Source organism: Bacillus rossius, chromosome 8 (genome assembly GCF_032445375.1).
Source record: "Bacillus rossius redtenbacheri isolate Brsri chromosome 8, Brsri_v3, whole genome shotgun sequence".
In the NCBI taxonomy this organism is placed as follows: Eukaryota; Metazoa; Arthropoda; class Insecta; order Phasmatodea; family Bacillidae; genus Bacillus; species Bacillus rossius.
In genome coordinates, this window is record NC_086336.1 from 53,858,572 (window position 1) to 53,873,469 (window position 14,898).

The 14,898-nt window shown below is 38.1% G+C and overlaps 1 protein-coding gene across 1 annotated transcript in view; it reads left to right on the forward strand.

The window, feature by feature from the left end:
• Positions 1 to 14,898, forward strand: part of LOC134534957 (E3 ubiquitin-protein ligase lubel) — a 90,754-nt gene that overhangs the window by 41,434 nt on the left and 34,422 nt on the right. The window contains 5 exon segments of the mRNA XM_063373711.1: positions 1,039 to 1,190; positions 2,973 to 3,122; positions 6,969 to 7,077; positions 10,713 to 10,948; positions 12,723 to 13,017. Of these exon segments, the coding sequence (XP_063229781.1) occupies positions 1,039 to 1,190; positions 2,973 to 3,122; positions 6,969 to 7,077; positions 10,713 to 10,948; positions 12,723 to 13,017 (942 nt within the window).

Below are 14,898 nucleotides of genomic sequence, written 5' to 3' on the forward strand. Positions count from 1 at the left end.
TATGGTACATCGAATTGTATTTTAACGTAGAATGTTTAAATAAAGTGTGTAGTTGAATGTGTTTGTGGTGTAACACTGTACCATAACCAAAATTTAGTAGTGAAATTTCTTTGCTGAAGGGGCTACAATTTTCGAGAGTTATGAAAATTCAGATCGCATGAGGGGAATAGTGAGGTACATGATGGGGAGAACCGAGAGAGGAGGAGATTGCATCTGCAGCGATGCCACTCCAACGCATGCGCCAGCGGTCAAATGGGGAGACGGCAAGGGAGCGTAGCAGCATCAAAAATTTATTTATTCCTGTGGAAAGTAGTTATTTATGAATTTGTGCACGAATCAATAATTATTAAAATAAACTAAATATGATAGCGCCAATCGTTAGCCATTACAAAAACTGAGGAGTATACAAACACAAGCAATGTTATGAGAATTCCCCTCCTGTCTCCCCTTCCAACCGATACAACCAGCATATAGCATGCTATTCTACATACCTATCCCCCTTCCCCTTTGCCATCTTCCATTCGACCGCTAGTGCATGCGTTGGTGTGGCGTTGCTGTTAAAGCACTCTCCTCCTCTACCGGTTCTCCAACAATGTACCTCATGTGATCGGAATTTTCATAGCGCTTGAAAATTGTAGACCCCTCAGCGAAGAAGTTCCACTTCAATAAATGAAATGAAGTGTGAGTCCCGAGAAGCCTAAGATGTCCATCAAGTTCTGTCCCTGCCCGAACACGCCCGAGTATTCACCTTCGGCCAACCTCGGGATTTGTTTTATTTTTGCGCAGGAAAAAATGAATTCAAATATTAAAAGTGGTCTCTTAGGTTAGCTACATTAAAAAACACTTTAAAACACTATGACGGTTAGTTAGGTTAGTGTAGCTACATTAAAATAAACGGAGAAATATAAATATACATAGTAAATAAACACGAGGTTGGCCGAAGGTGAATATTCGGGGTGTGTTCGGGCAGGGACAGAACTTGATGGACATCTTGGGCTTCCCGTGAGTCTCCCCCTCCACCCTTCTACGTCTGCGCAGGCGCAGGAAAGCGCGGGGACGGCAAGCACTGTGACCTGTGCGGTTCCTCCACGCCCACCGTGCGGTGCGAGAAGTGCGCCAACCAAGTGTTCTGTCTCTCCTGTGACGACATGTACCACCGGCACCCCAAGAGGCAGACCCACGCCAGGAAGGTGAAGCACACGCGCCACAGTGCAGGGGCGTATCCCGGGGACAGCTCTCCGGGGGGTCCGGATCCTTCCCTTCCGGGATTAAGTAATACAGTAAACTCCCTATTATCCGCGCATGCTACGAAAAAATACAGCACATATGTAAATCTGTATTTTATTACAAGTGAGCAAATTTGAACTCTACAGACGAGTGTATTGTGTGCAGTATACAGTAAAATGCCACAGGCGAGCCAAGTGCGAAGGCGCAGATGACTCACGAAGCGGCTTTGCAACACATCGTCGGACTGCTTCACTATTTAGATGCGCAGTTGGCTGAAAAACCTATGTTGCGGAAATTCATTCAAGAATTAAGAAAAGATGTTTCCAAAGCAAGAAACATAAACAAGTGACTGATTTTTTCAAAAAGTTGTAAATTTAAAGAGTTGTGCTTTTTTAGTGTCTAATGAAGCCTCTGGGTACGTACAGTATGTACTGTATCCTTGTTACGAAGTAAGTACCGAGCACTTTTATGTTTACATCACTGAAATGTATAGTATGTTATTTATTCAGTAAAATACTAAAATTTTAGTAACATTTAATAATTTTTACTGTTAATTGTAACTTTTACTGTAAATAAATTTTTAGATTTTTAAGTTTAAATTAATGTTTCCTTTTTTGTTTCCCATTTTCAGCTCTTTTGCAGATTATCCGTGATATTCACTATCCGCGGTGGCCCTGCCACTTAATTTCGCGGATAATCGGGAGTATACTGTAATACATAATAATAAAAAAATTACAGCAACTTAGCTACATAAGGTTACACAGAAAGAGCACCCATATGATAGTTTGTAAATGGGAAGGGGAGGAGGAGAGACCTGGGGGTATGGAATGTTTTTAATAATTTGGAAGACGAATGGCGACTTGTAATTAGCCATGAAAAAGTTCCAATTTCCGACCCTGTTAAAAACTTTGTCCTGTTACTAAAATACTAGGCCACTGTAGTTCATACTCTATAAAAAAAAGAATAGCACTTCATTGAAACCAGGGAATATTTAGCAACACACATGCAGTAGCAAAGTCGTTATACTTTAATACGGAAAACAAAGTTATTATGCATAGGTCAGTTTATGGATTTTACACTAATATTTATCTAAAAAATGCAAACTGTAAATTTCTTTTCTTCTTGCCGAACAAGCTGTGTGGAATCTTCAGCCGAAGTGACACCAACCCGAGACATTCATACCTATTCCTTTTGGAAATTTATGTCAAATATGAAGTATATATTTAAAAACCGCTGTATAAAAATATTTTTAGTTTTGAACGACTTCTACATAAAATCAAATTTTAAATCATTTTCTTGAAAGAAAAACATCTGACTACATTAAATTTTTTCCCTTTCTCCTTGAGTTAAAAAAAAAGGGGGGGGGGGGGGGCATTGGCCTCACCCCCTCCATGGGGCCCATGTTACACAGTGACTATTTTTGAAGGATTATATATATTAAATATATATTTATTTATATATATTTTTTTTATTGAGAGCACTTCAACCGGTGCAAACACAAAAATTTCTTTCAACTGAACTAAACTGGTGTCAGTATTTGAATGTTTGAATTCTCATTCCTGGGGAAATTTTTCTTAGAATATTTTTCCTTCAATATCAAATCTTCAGAATACTATTAATTTTATGGTACATGATTAGCACTTCCTTATTTTTCAGTTTCGTAATTCTAAAGCCTGCTGGCTGTAGATCCAATCGGCCAGCGTTATGCGACGCCAGGCAGAAAGGTGTGTGTGTCGCGTGCGCAGGCGCTGGACGCCGGCGGGTCCCGGTCGCTGCGGCCGCCGCTGCCGCCCAAGGGGGAGGCGACGCGCGGGCCCGTCCCCCCGCCGCGCAGGAACAAGCGCGCGGCCAGCGGCTCCCGCCCGGGGTCGGCCAGCCCGCAGCTCGGACCGCAGGTAAAGAAGCACAGCTGCACCGTCTCCTAGCCCCGCCGAGGCGCTCACCGGCACGCTGGCCGCTGTATTACTTGAGTGCAGACTGCGTTCAGAGCAGAGGCTTAGGCTTAGCCAGGGGGGGCGGTCTTAGGGGTTCAAACCCCTCCCACCCCCCCCCCCTCCCCCCTTAGCACCAAATTTTTAATCAAATTTCTTATTCATCACTCGAACACATTTCATATTAAAAATTAATAAAAAAAATTTTTACCATTACGATATTTTAAATTTTAAGTACCGAAAACTGCTCAAATAGCACTATTTTACACCTTAGAATCCAAAATTTTCCCCGGGGGAGGACCCCCCGGACCCCCCCCCCTCCCTGCTTTAATACGGGGAGAGGGGGCAGCCATGCTTCTTAACACCCCCCCAATACATAAATCCTGGCTACGCCACTGGTTCAGAGGATTACAGTTTCATTTTTAAATACTTTTTATCTACTTTCCACGCACAGCAATAATGGCAAGGGCACAACAGGGGGGAGGTGAGCAAGGGTATTTTGCCCCCCCCCCTCCCTCTGAAACCTTGAAGTGGGGGCAAACGGGAGCAAAGAAAGTGTTGTGTAATCAATTTTTTAAGATAATAAAACTGCTTTTAAATAGCACCATTTTCCAAATGGAAATACAAATTTTCCCGGGGGAGGGTACCCCCGGACCCCACCGCTTCATTAGGGGGGGGGGGGGGGGATCGATTCTTTATAAAAAGGTATATTGCCCCCCCCCCCCCTTTGAAATTTAGTTGTTGCGCCCCTGATAATGGCATACAGCGCTTCCTCACTAGGAAACTTACGACGTGTACGTGGAATATAGTTTCTAAATAATGATGGATTTGATAAGAAGTAATGCAGAGGCCGAAACAACACTTTTTTTTTTTTAATTTCTGTCCGTCTGTTACGTAATTTACTACAGTATCACCTAAAAACTTATCCAAAAATTTTAATATATTTAGCACGATAATTACATACGCAGCGAAGAACATTCAGGACATTTTTCGTCCCAATCAAGTTCCATCATTCCTACAGGACGCTTAGTTTGCACACATCGCTCTAAAACTGTTTCAGTCAAACAATGTCATCAGAAGAAGTAATTTAAGATAACTTTATTGTTTTTAAAGTTTTTTTTTATTTTTTGCTTTAGTTGAAGGCGAATGTGACCTTAAACTTTGTAGGTTTGAAATATTGACCTAAATGTTTTTGCTAAGTGCATATTTATCTAATGTGAATGGCAAACGCTGACCTTGTGAAATTTACGTGTGGTAGTTAGGAATTTTTCATATTTTAATTTTCATTGCAAGAGGAGACATCTTGTTCTCTTAGACTAATAGGTGTCATTTTTTTTTCTAACAGTGCTTTTAAAAAAATCTTTACATTCAACATTTCACAGTTTTCACTTAAATACTGTATTGTTATTGCATCTACAAGTTAGAATAACCTGACCATTAGTTCACATTTAAAGACAAAATTAAATGTCAAATAATACTTTACATAGATTAAGGAGCAAACAGACATATGTAACTGACTAGCATCCTAAAAATCACACAATACATATCGCTAATGTTTTTGTTTTTGGGTACATTTTTCATCAGAACTAATTTAATAAATTTTGTATTGGTTTCATTAATATTGTATTTAAATTTTATGTCTCTTGTTACATGAAAGTGAATGTTAGTATATTAATGTTAGTCAATGTTTTAAATGTCATGTACATAAAGAAAAAAAAACTTTAATATTATGTATAACAAAAATTTTAAATGCTGCATAGTATGAAGAAGAAACATTTGCTGATAATATTAGACAGTGAAGTTTCTCATGAGTCATGAGCTATGAATAACAACTTAATAGGTAATGCATAATACTAATAGTATGTACTCAAATAATACAGTGGTCATGTGTCACATAGTGTATGTTACAATATTGTAGCTAGCTGAAGTACCATAGCCAGCATCTTAACGTTTTAGTAAAATTATTCTCTGGAATGCCAACATGCTGATTAGAATCATGAAATGATATTTTCTCATGTGCCTGATACAATAATGTGATCCTCTGTAGTAAATTATTCCGTCATTTCTTTATGGATTGTAAAAAAATTTGGCTTGCATCAATTTGATTTTCTTGATTTACTGCATAACCATTATGCATGTAATTATATTTATGTCCTATGTATGCACTGGTTTCCTGGTCAGATTTTATGCTTTTAAAAAATTGTGTTGGAAAAAAGAGATAACTACTGTGTGTTTATTGTTCTAAACAATATTGCCACTATTAATTGAATGTGTAAAATGCTCTACAGGTGTTCTGAGGTAACAGTGATTTTTCGTAAAAACATTTTACCATATTATTGTAATACATTATTTGTGATTTCTTAAAAATAATACTTAAACAAAAAAGAACCTCTGTGAAGCTGAGGAACAGAACAAAATACTAATATCTACATGTCTATTGGCAGTATGCATCATATGCAATGAACAGAGTGTAGGACAGTTAGTTATATTATAATAAACAAAATTTAAAGCTGGCTGTGGTACTTACACAATTTTGATGTATGGTTGTTTAAAATCCTGTTACTGAGAGTAAGAAAAAAAAAATGATGAATATCCCACCTGTGATTCTCAAAACATTAGTGCTTCTATAAAGGTTTCAAACATATTTATTGTAGATTTTTATGCTTATTTTTTTTGGAATGAATTTAGAACAGTACTATATCATTATATTCCAGTTAGAGCTGTGTTATTCTTGTATTTGAGACTTGTGATTTGATTGTGAATATTTTGTGATAATTTTTTTTTGTGTTGTTGCAAACTCTAAGCTTGTTTCCATTAAATTATCTGTGTTTTAGTGTGTATGAAAGCCATCAAATCAAAATTTTTATCAAGTGTACTTGTATGTAAAAGAAATAAAATTTGTTATATTTTGTTCATTCGTTAATTTGTTTTATTTTTGAAAACAGATAACTTAGTGAATTTTTAAGTATTGAGCAATGATTAGTGGTAATTAGGGTTAATAGGTTGTTTGCAGGTTAGCGTCTCTTGCTGGCACTGTTTTAAGTAAAGGTATCGTGATGGTACAATCTGAATTAAAATCATTTATTTTAAAAAAGAGGAAACATTGCAAAAAAAGTTTTAAGAAAATAATTTATTGCAAATAGATTGTGTGGTTTCACGTTGTTCTTTCTTCAACCTTGGTTTGTCAGAGCTTCATAAACTGAAAGATGTTTCAATTCTCATTAACATCTCTTGCATGTTTACATGGATTTAGACCATAGTTGTTTGGAGAAAAAAAAAATCAAGAATGTTTATCTTAGCATGAATTATGTTTATCTGGACTCATATTTCTCTGAAATGACAGTAAAAAAAATAAAAACCATTGTCACTAAAACAATTTGAGGTTAAAAAAAACACAGCGAAAAGTTTAAATGAAAGTATCAAGGAAAAAGAACATCATACACACATGCTAAACTATTACAAAGAAGTTAATTGTTTAAATCATCACAGCAATATTATGTAACATCGTGACTACACAAATAACATAAATTTAATTACATACTGAAAAATAATTTATGAAACATAATATAACAACTATCACACACACATATTGTTTCAAGGTTAGGTTTTCCAAAGCTGAATGATTATTTTACCACTGAAAAATATTTCCAACATAAAAAACCTGAAAACTGGTTTGAAATTTTGCTAAGTTAACATGAATGCATACTTCCAGAAGACAAATTTTTGCGGTGAATTCTTGTATTACTGTACTAAGTGAATCTTGGTGTCGCACCCTGCTCCAATGTCATGGTGACGCTGTGTGCACGCCAGGGTTCTTCGTCGAACAAGAAAGAGTTTTCCTTCATGGATAAGATGGGGAGTCTGAAACGGATGATGGGCACTCGCCCGCTGCCACCCACGCCCACCAGTAACTCGCAAAGTAAGCAGGCGTTGTCAACGACAACCAACATCTTTTTTTTCCCTGCGTGCCCAGGTTTTCCGTTAACCGGTGTCCATCGAAACCGTAAACGGTGTGACGAAACTGATCAATGGTGTGAAGTAGCTTCAATGGTTCCTCATACATAGAAAGCAGATCGAAATTTATTTCTCGCTCCTTCCAGAAAGGAGCCCTAACGTGCAATCACTTGTCCGATACTTGTTCGGAATGTATTTCGGGAACGCAGTTGTTGAACCACATTGCAAAGCAAGTAGTCAGGAGTTTATCTGGAAAACCTTATTTTCAGATTTTGTTTTTTTTTGGGGTGACTGTGCACTTTTACCCTTGTCACTTCGCTTGTTTGCTGTCATTACCTGCCCCGTCCTCTTTCCAACCTCACTCTGTTCCTTTGATATCTCATTCGTGTGGTGAACACTGCTGAAGTCTCCTAATAGTGTGTAATGTAAATTTACAGATTGAAGCCTGTTCTGAACATACAAATTCTATGAATCTACGATGCAATTAATTTTTATTGAGGAACATAAAAAAAAAATTTGATCACAAGGAAGTTGTTTGCTGTTGTTCCTATATGTTGAATTTGTTTGGAAAAAAAATGTTGCAATGCTGCGAATGTCACTTATAAAAGGTTTTTTTCTACTACATTTTCTTAATGAAAGAAACAGAAATTTATGAAATGCTCCAGAGTTGTCATTTTATTTAATACTATAATGCACAATAAGCCAAAATAAATCCTGAAAACCCCCCTCAACAAAGATAATGATTCGACAATTAAAAATGTACTTGATTATTTTAATCAGTTTCCAACAGCCTGCTCTCAGTTATTTAATTTAAAATATTTTTATCTCGAGGGAAATTCTGCCTCTGAGTGAAAATTATTTAATGCCACATGCTCTCTCATTGCTGTCAGCAACGTCCCGCTCGGAAACCTGTCCCGTGATCCACATGTCGATCGTTGTAGAGAACGTTGCGCAAAGTGCTTAATGGTACCGGAGGCTGGACGGATATGACCAAGAGGCTTCCCACCCCCATCGCGTTCTGCGGTGAGTCCCGTTGCACGCTTTCCTTGGCACGTTGTTTGCATTGCTAATGTGAGGGAACTTGTTGAAGCTACTACATAACCACGCTCGGGTCTCGCACTCTGGACCCCGCTAACAAACTCGGCCTGCGTCAGTGTTGTCTACTGCTAAGCGATCGTGCTACTGGAAATAACAGCAAAGATCAGGGTCTCCTAATAATGTGTAAATCTTGTTTCGTAGAATGTTTCAAATGTAAGTTTGCTTATTGTGATCGTCCGTTGGAAAGAACACAAGTTGTTTAATATCTAATGAGCTGTTGCACGTTCAGATTATTGTTATATATTTTTTCTTTTGTGGGTTTTTGTTCAAGCGTTCATAATACCTACCTTACAACTAGCCATTGTGTTGGATTTTTGTACTTGCGCATGTGATTAACTCTTACATACGTGTTTTTTTTTTTAAGTTTACTAGTAAATGTGATGATATTGAGTTATGCATGTTTAAATTTTGTTGCACCTGCAATGGATAAAAATGTCTCGTAATTCTTTGTACTTTACTAACCTCCGTATCCATAGTGCTTATGACCGTTCTTTAGGATTTTTAAGCATACCATGTCATTTAAAAAATTTAAAATATTTATTACATAAAATTTTTATACATAATATCTAAAAGTTGTAAACTATATTTTTGTTTAGCTGAATGACAGAAAGTCTACTTTAATTAAAATATAAGAAATTAAATATTAAACTAAGTTTTATCTTTTGCATTACTTATAGTAGGTAATTGTATGTACTTTAGATACCTACTTTAGATGTTACGTTGGGCTTAAAAATAATGATAAAAAAAGTTCCATTTAGCTTTTCAGTTGTTGTTCTTGAGTTATGACTGAGTTACTAACCTACATTGAAAACAGACATATAGAAAGACAGACTGTTTTCAAAATACATTATTTGGACTTGGTATCGATTAAACAAACAGTTTATATGTTAATTTAGGACAAATTGGTAAATTAAAGGCAAAATCCCTGCAGCAGCTTTATGACATGTATACAGGTTACTTGAAATTCATCCTGAAAGACAGTCTGTGGATGTTTATTTTCTTCTTTCAAATGTTGACATGTCCTGAACAGCAAAGCCTCTTTTACAAACTTGGTCTTACGAACAATATTTCCGTCATCTCAGTTCACAAAAACACAGAATGTGTCTTATTTTCATTCCATCCGGTCAATCTGTCCGTCACTTGCCGCATATTTTCCCATATGAACATTTTTGAAAATTTAATTTGTGTTTATTTTATCTGCTAACTTAGTTTAAAGTCTGTAGTCCATGACAAGTTGTTATATAACTAGTTATAAGAGAGTTACAAATATGTGACTGTCATGTCTTTACAATACTCCCTCTATGATTTGAAATCCTAAAAATAGCTAGGCTGAAACCTACCGGTCACAATTAGGGTTCCAAGATATGAAACAGCAAAATAAATTTCAAAGTTCATCTCGCTGGTGCAAGGTGTAGGTTATTCACAAATAATTTTACCAGCTTTCGGAGATTTACCCTAGCCAGTCCTCTCACTGCTACATTTAAACACTTACTGACATTCATACATGTCATTCCTGTTAATGAGTGCCATCTATTGAATCTGTTCCTCACTCTTACTTCACCATTTATGGACACTTTCACGTACCTTTAGTTTACGTTTGCCCAATATCACCAGGAACTCTGTTATGTACTAACACAAGACTGAGTAAAAAAAATTCGGACGGGAAAGCCCTTAGTCGTGACGTTAAAGTCGTGCAAAATTCTCTCAAAGGGTGTCTGCGTATCTGGAGACCATGTCGTACGCCCTTTACAGAGTTACCTACGTTAAATATTATTGGGTACGATCCAGCTGTTATTCACAGATAGAGGAATAGGAAAGTTGCAAGAATGCAAGTGTGGGAATATGTAAGTGTGCTTTAAGGGGCTTGCCTTGTCAGGGGTGTATGTGTGTTAGTGAGGCGGGATGATAAGAGCGACGCTCGCTGGTGCTTCCAGCGCAGTATAGCCTCTAAGCGCAAGTCTCTGAACTGGGGCGCATTCGTCTCGTCGTCACAGGATAACTGTGAAATTTTAGCGGTGACCGTAACATTATATGGCGGAGAAATGAAGATAAAGGTGTTATGCAAGCCCCTTAAGTGCTTTCAAGAATCTGTACTGATTGTTTTATGCCTAAAAATTACTCTGAAAACACGCATTTTAGGCATTTTAACACTTCTAAAAATACAGTTTAAAAAATTAATCCGAAATTAAAAGTACTTTTCGGTCCTCAGCGAACTCTAAAAATGCTATTCGTAAATAGGCCCCACTCGGACATCTCGAGTAGTTTTGAAATCGCGTTGTTTTTCCTGAAGCTCTGCACACCGTGTGTGTGCCCAGGTAGGCGGGCCCCTTAATGCAGACATGTCATCCGTGGAACCCCTCGCTAGATAACTACATTTTTCGTTGCCCTCTGAGCGTTACACTTGCGCTTGCTTTGACGACGACACCGCGTCGACTTGCAGGGTGAGAGTACGCGTGTAGAAGTTTCAGGGTGATGCCGACTGAACCGTGTGGGCCCTCGCAGGGACCCGGGAGAGCGTGGAGCGGGACCTCATGGACCAGTCGCGCCAGATGGCGGACCGGATGGGCACCCTGCAGCAGCGCTACCGGCAACACCAAGCAGCCATGCGCGGCACCACCAGCGCCATACCCCTGACCGTGCTGGAGATGAGCCGCCAGAGCGACTCCGAGCGGGAGGACGCCCGGCCGTCCAAGGCGCGCGGCAACGGCGTCTCGGCCAGCAAGTTCGGCGACGCACAGGTTGTTGCCTCCGTGATACACACGCTGAATAAATCATTTAATATTAATGATGATTGGTTAGTGGTTACTTATGGTTAGAGACCCGAAAAATTCGCGGGTTGTTTCCGTGTTATGCTAAAATTCAAATAATTATACCTTAGTGCTGCTTCTGTCATTGGTTCACTGTTAATCTGGAGGACTGAGGGCCAATTAGAGACCCTCACTCATAGAAGTGTCGAATCACAGGCCACCCAGTCGAGACGACTCACAAGTCAGCAGCCAATTAACAGTTGGCATTTGCCCGAGTGTGTAGAGGATAATGGAGTCTATCCTGGAGGTCATTGAACCCGCGAATTTTCCGGGTCTCTACTTATGGTAAAGTTGGACAATTTTTTTTATTGAAAAATTTATTCACTTAAATTCAGTACTTCTTCAGGAACGGCAAATCTCATTGCTAAAGGAAGCAAAAACCAGAGTCTTGCCAAAAATTAAACAAGAGGCCAGCACTAAGTCCATTTTCAGTAGCATGTTGCAAGAAAATAAGTTCTGCCTGGACCCCCAGGCAACAAACAGTTCATTTGCCAGTAGAATTGCCCAGAAATGTAACACAGCAGACACTGTTAACATGTTGCCACAGTTTGCATGTCTGTGTTTCAATCAAGTTTGATCACACAAGTACTGCATTTAAATGCGTTTATTATTTGTCGAAGTGGAACTTCTTTGGGTGCGAAGGGAGTAAAATTTCAAGGCCGAATTTTAATGCAACGTTTTAATGCAACATTGTTGTGAAACGTTTCTGACGCGAAAAAAAAAAAAAACAACAGAGAATAGGTACTTGGCCAAAGAGACATATATGTACTCTCAAGTGAAAAGTGGGAGTTTTAAAAGCATATTTTTCCCTGACATTTTAGTGAGACAGTTAATATTCTTTTTAAATTAAATTACAAACAAACTTGCTCATCATTTAATGATACCATCACTTAAGAAACAACTCTACCTAAGTGATAAATTATTCTTTGAAATTTTTTTTTTGTTTCTGCATAGAAACGTAAGCATTTAGCATGTTCTCAGGAAGTAAATTTGCCGAAATTCCAACAGAATGCGCTGCTATGATCTTTTTTTTTATAACATCTGCTATCATTCAGTTCCAGCATGGCGCATAAAGTTAATAATAGGGACAAGATAATATGGTTTTATTTTTAGGCTAATTTCATTTTTAAAAACAGAAAATTTCGGTGTTATGTTTTATTTCTTATGAATTATGTTGTTTATTCATAACTATACCATATTATTAAAGAAAGATGGCACTGAAATGATATCGACGTTTATGATATAATAATTTTCAATAAGCATTTTCAACTATTCAGAACGAATAAATTAGATTGGAAAATATTTATATTTGTTTGGAAAATGTAACATCATCATATTGTAAAACTGAGTTTCTAATAACAGTTGCGAGATAAAAAAAAATTAAAAACATTTCCAACCTTTTTACTACTTACCTTTTTGTACAAATTCTCTGATAAGTACATAAATTACATTCGGTTGGATTTACAGTATTAAATTATATTAGCTTTTATTGATTTGAGTTGGTTTTTTGGTTATAAATACTGATTAATTTTCTGATTTCAGTGCTTTATGGTGTGTTAACTAACTTTCATTTCGGTTTTGAATGGTGCGTTAAGATGCTTTTCGGCGTTATTTTGGTTTTATCACCGTGTAATCTTGTCCCTAGTTATTAAATACTCACCTAAAAGCCAGTGTTTGTTAATGGTCATGCCGGTTGTACCCGCAGCCTCCGAGCCGAGACAGCGGCTACACGGACTGGGAGACGGACCGCTGGGGCCCGCAGTCCCGGCGCCGGTCCAGTAGCGTGTCGGGCTCGTCGGGCGTTGACACGGGTCCCGGGGCGCCCCACGGCACGGCAACCCTGACCCGCCGCCACATCGCCGCCCCCCCCGCCGTCGCCCGGGTACCCGCGCGCGCCGGACGGCTTCCTCGGCCGCGGCATGACGCAGAGCAGCTCCGTCAGCAACCTGCAGGGCACGGCCGGCCCTCAAGCCCCGCCCGTCTTCAGCCACATGCACCAGGTCAGTACGTCAGGGTGTCTCCTCCTCTCGTCGTGCTGGAACAAGGGCCAACAGACTTCCCCGCCTCGTCTCGCCGGTGTCTCCTCTTCCCGTCATGCTGGAACAAGTGTCTGCAGACTTTCCAGCGAGTTGAGCCAAGTATTAAGTAAATATTTTCTCCATTTTTTACTGTGCCTACATGGAATTTTAAGACGATAAGAAAAAAAAAGAGATAAAAATCAACATATTTTATTTGCAAATTCAACATAAAAACTTAAAAAATAAAGGCTACTTAGGAAAAAAAATATCACGTAAATGTAAAAAAATTATGGTAGTAATCAATAGAGTTCTACCGATAAAACAAGAAAAATTGAAATTATTTTAAACAATTAATTATGAAAACAAAAAAAAAATCACCCAGACACGTGATGTGGCGGTGCGATGGTAGGGTGCGAGAGCACAGGTTGAGGAAATGGGTTGTGACTGTGCGGTTTGATGCTCGGCCTTTTGTTTCACGCTGTGGCAGCACAGTTCAGTTGTAGAGTTGTAAATCGCAAGCCGCGGTCTGCCGACCCCCCTGTGTTAGGGACAACTACGAGAAGTGGGCGGTAACCACATCAAATGGCAGAGAAAAGAAGATGAAGGTGCTTTCAAGAATCTTAACGGGCATTTTGGCCATGTTTTCACTCTTATAAAAATACGGTTTGGAAACAGTACCTATCAGAAAACAGGACAACTCATCTGCCCTCTGTGTATTCTTGAATGCTTTTCGTGAACAGGCTCCAATAGCAATCATTGAGCATTTTCAAATTGCATTGTTTTTTTTAATTGCATTGTTTTATTTTCTGAAACCTCATACACAGCATGTCTTCCCAGATAGGACCTTGATAGAGCTTTGCTCACAAGAATTGAAGCTTGGTTTCTAATGATACCGTATCAAGAAAATTCTCTGAAATTATTACTGTTGCAGAATTTAAAGATTTTGATATCTCTATGGCGTGACAATATTTGTTTGCTGTTGCGCCTACATATTAATTACTTATTGAAATTGTACAGAGAACAATTTTTTTTTTTCTTATTTAGGACCAATGTTCAGTGGATGTTCTTTAATCTTGCATTAAAATGGTTAGTCAAATTTGGTAATCCGGGACAAATTGAGCTGCTCCAGTTCAAATTTTTTCTGGTGGATTTCAGCTGTTGATATGTGCTGTCAGGTTGCATTGCTGCACTACCAGCATGTCTAGTTCACTCAGAGTGTATCATGAATGTCGGTTTTCATTTCAATACAGTGTTTCCTGTTTTATAGCAAGTGACATTTCACATTTATCATTTCATGAGTACATTTTCATAATAATAGTTTTAAACAAAACCAACTTTTAACTGTTTTTTTTATATAGTGCTTATTACAACTTGTTTTGAATACAGTTGTACTGTATATTAAGTTTTCTTTGTAATTTCCTTAAAAAATATATTGACTTTCAATAATCTGACAAGACACTAATCTCTAGTAATCTGGCATGGCCTTAGTCCCGAACGAGTTGGATTGAAGAATGTTTGCTAATCAATGATATAAAAATATATACACACAAATAAATCACAATATTGGATATTTGGTACAAACTTTAATTTCTACGCTTTCCTATTATGTAGGTAGTTCTGTAAAATTCTAACACAATATATAAAGTGTGTTTTGGTCATGCAGTAGCCTATCTGGCCTGCATTCAGAAGGTTGTAGGTTTGATACCAGGCAGTTATCTAGAATTTAGTTTTTCCCAAAGCATTACACCTTCCCCACATTAGACAAACACTAATACATTTAATTTAATCTCTCCACATATTATTTTCCAACTATTCTAAGCTATTATTTGGAATTTTTGCACAAAAATTTTAACCCATAATGAA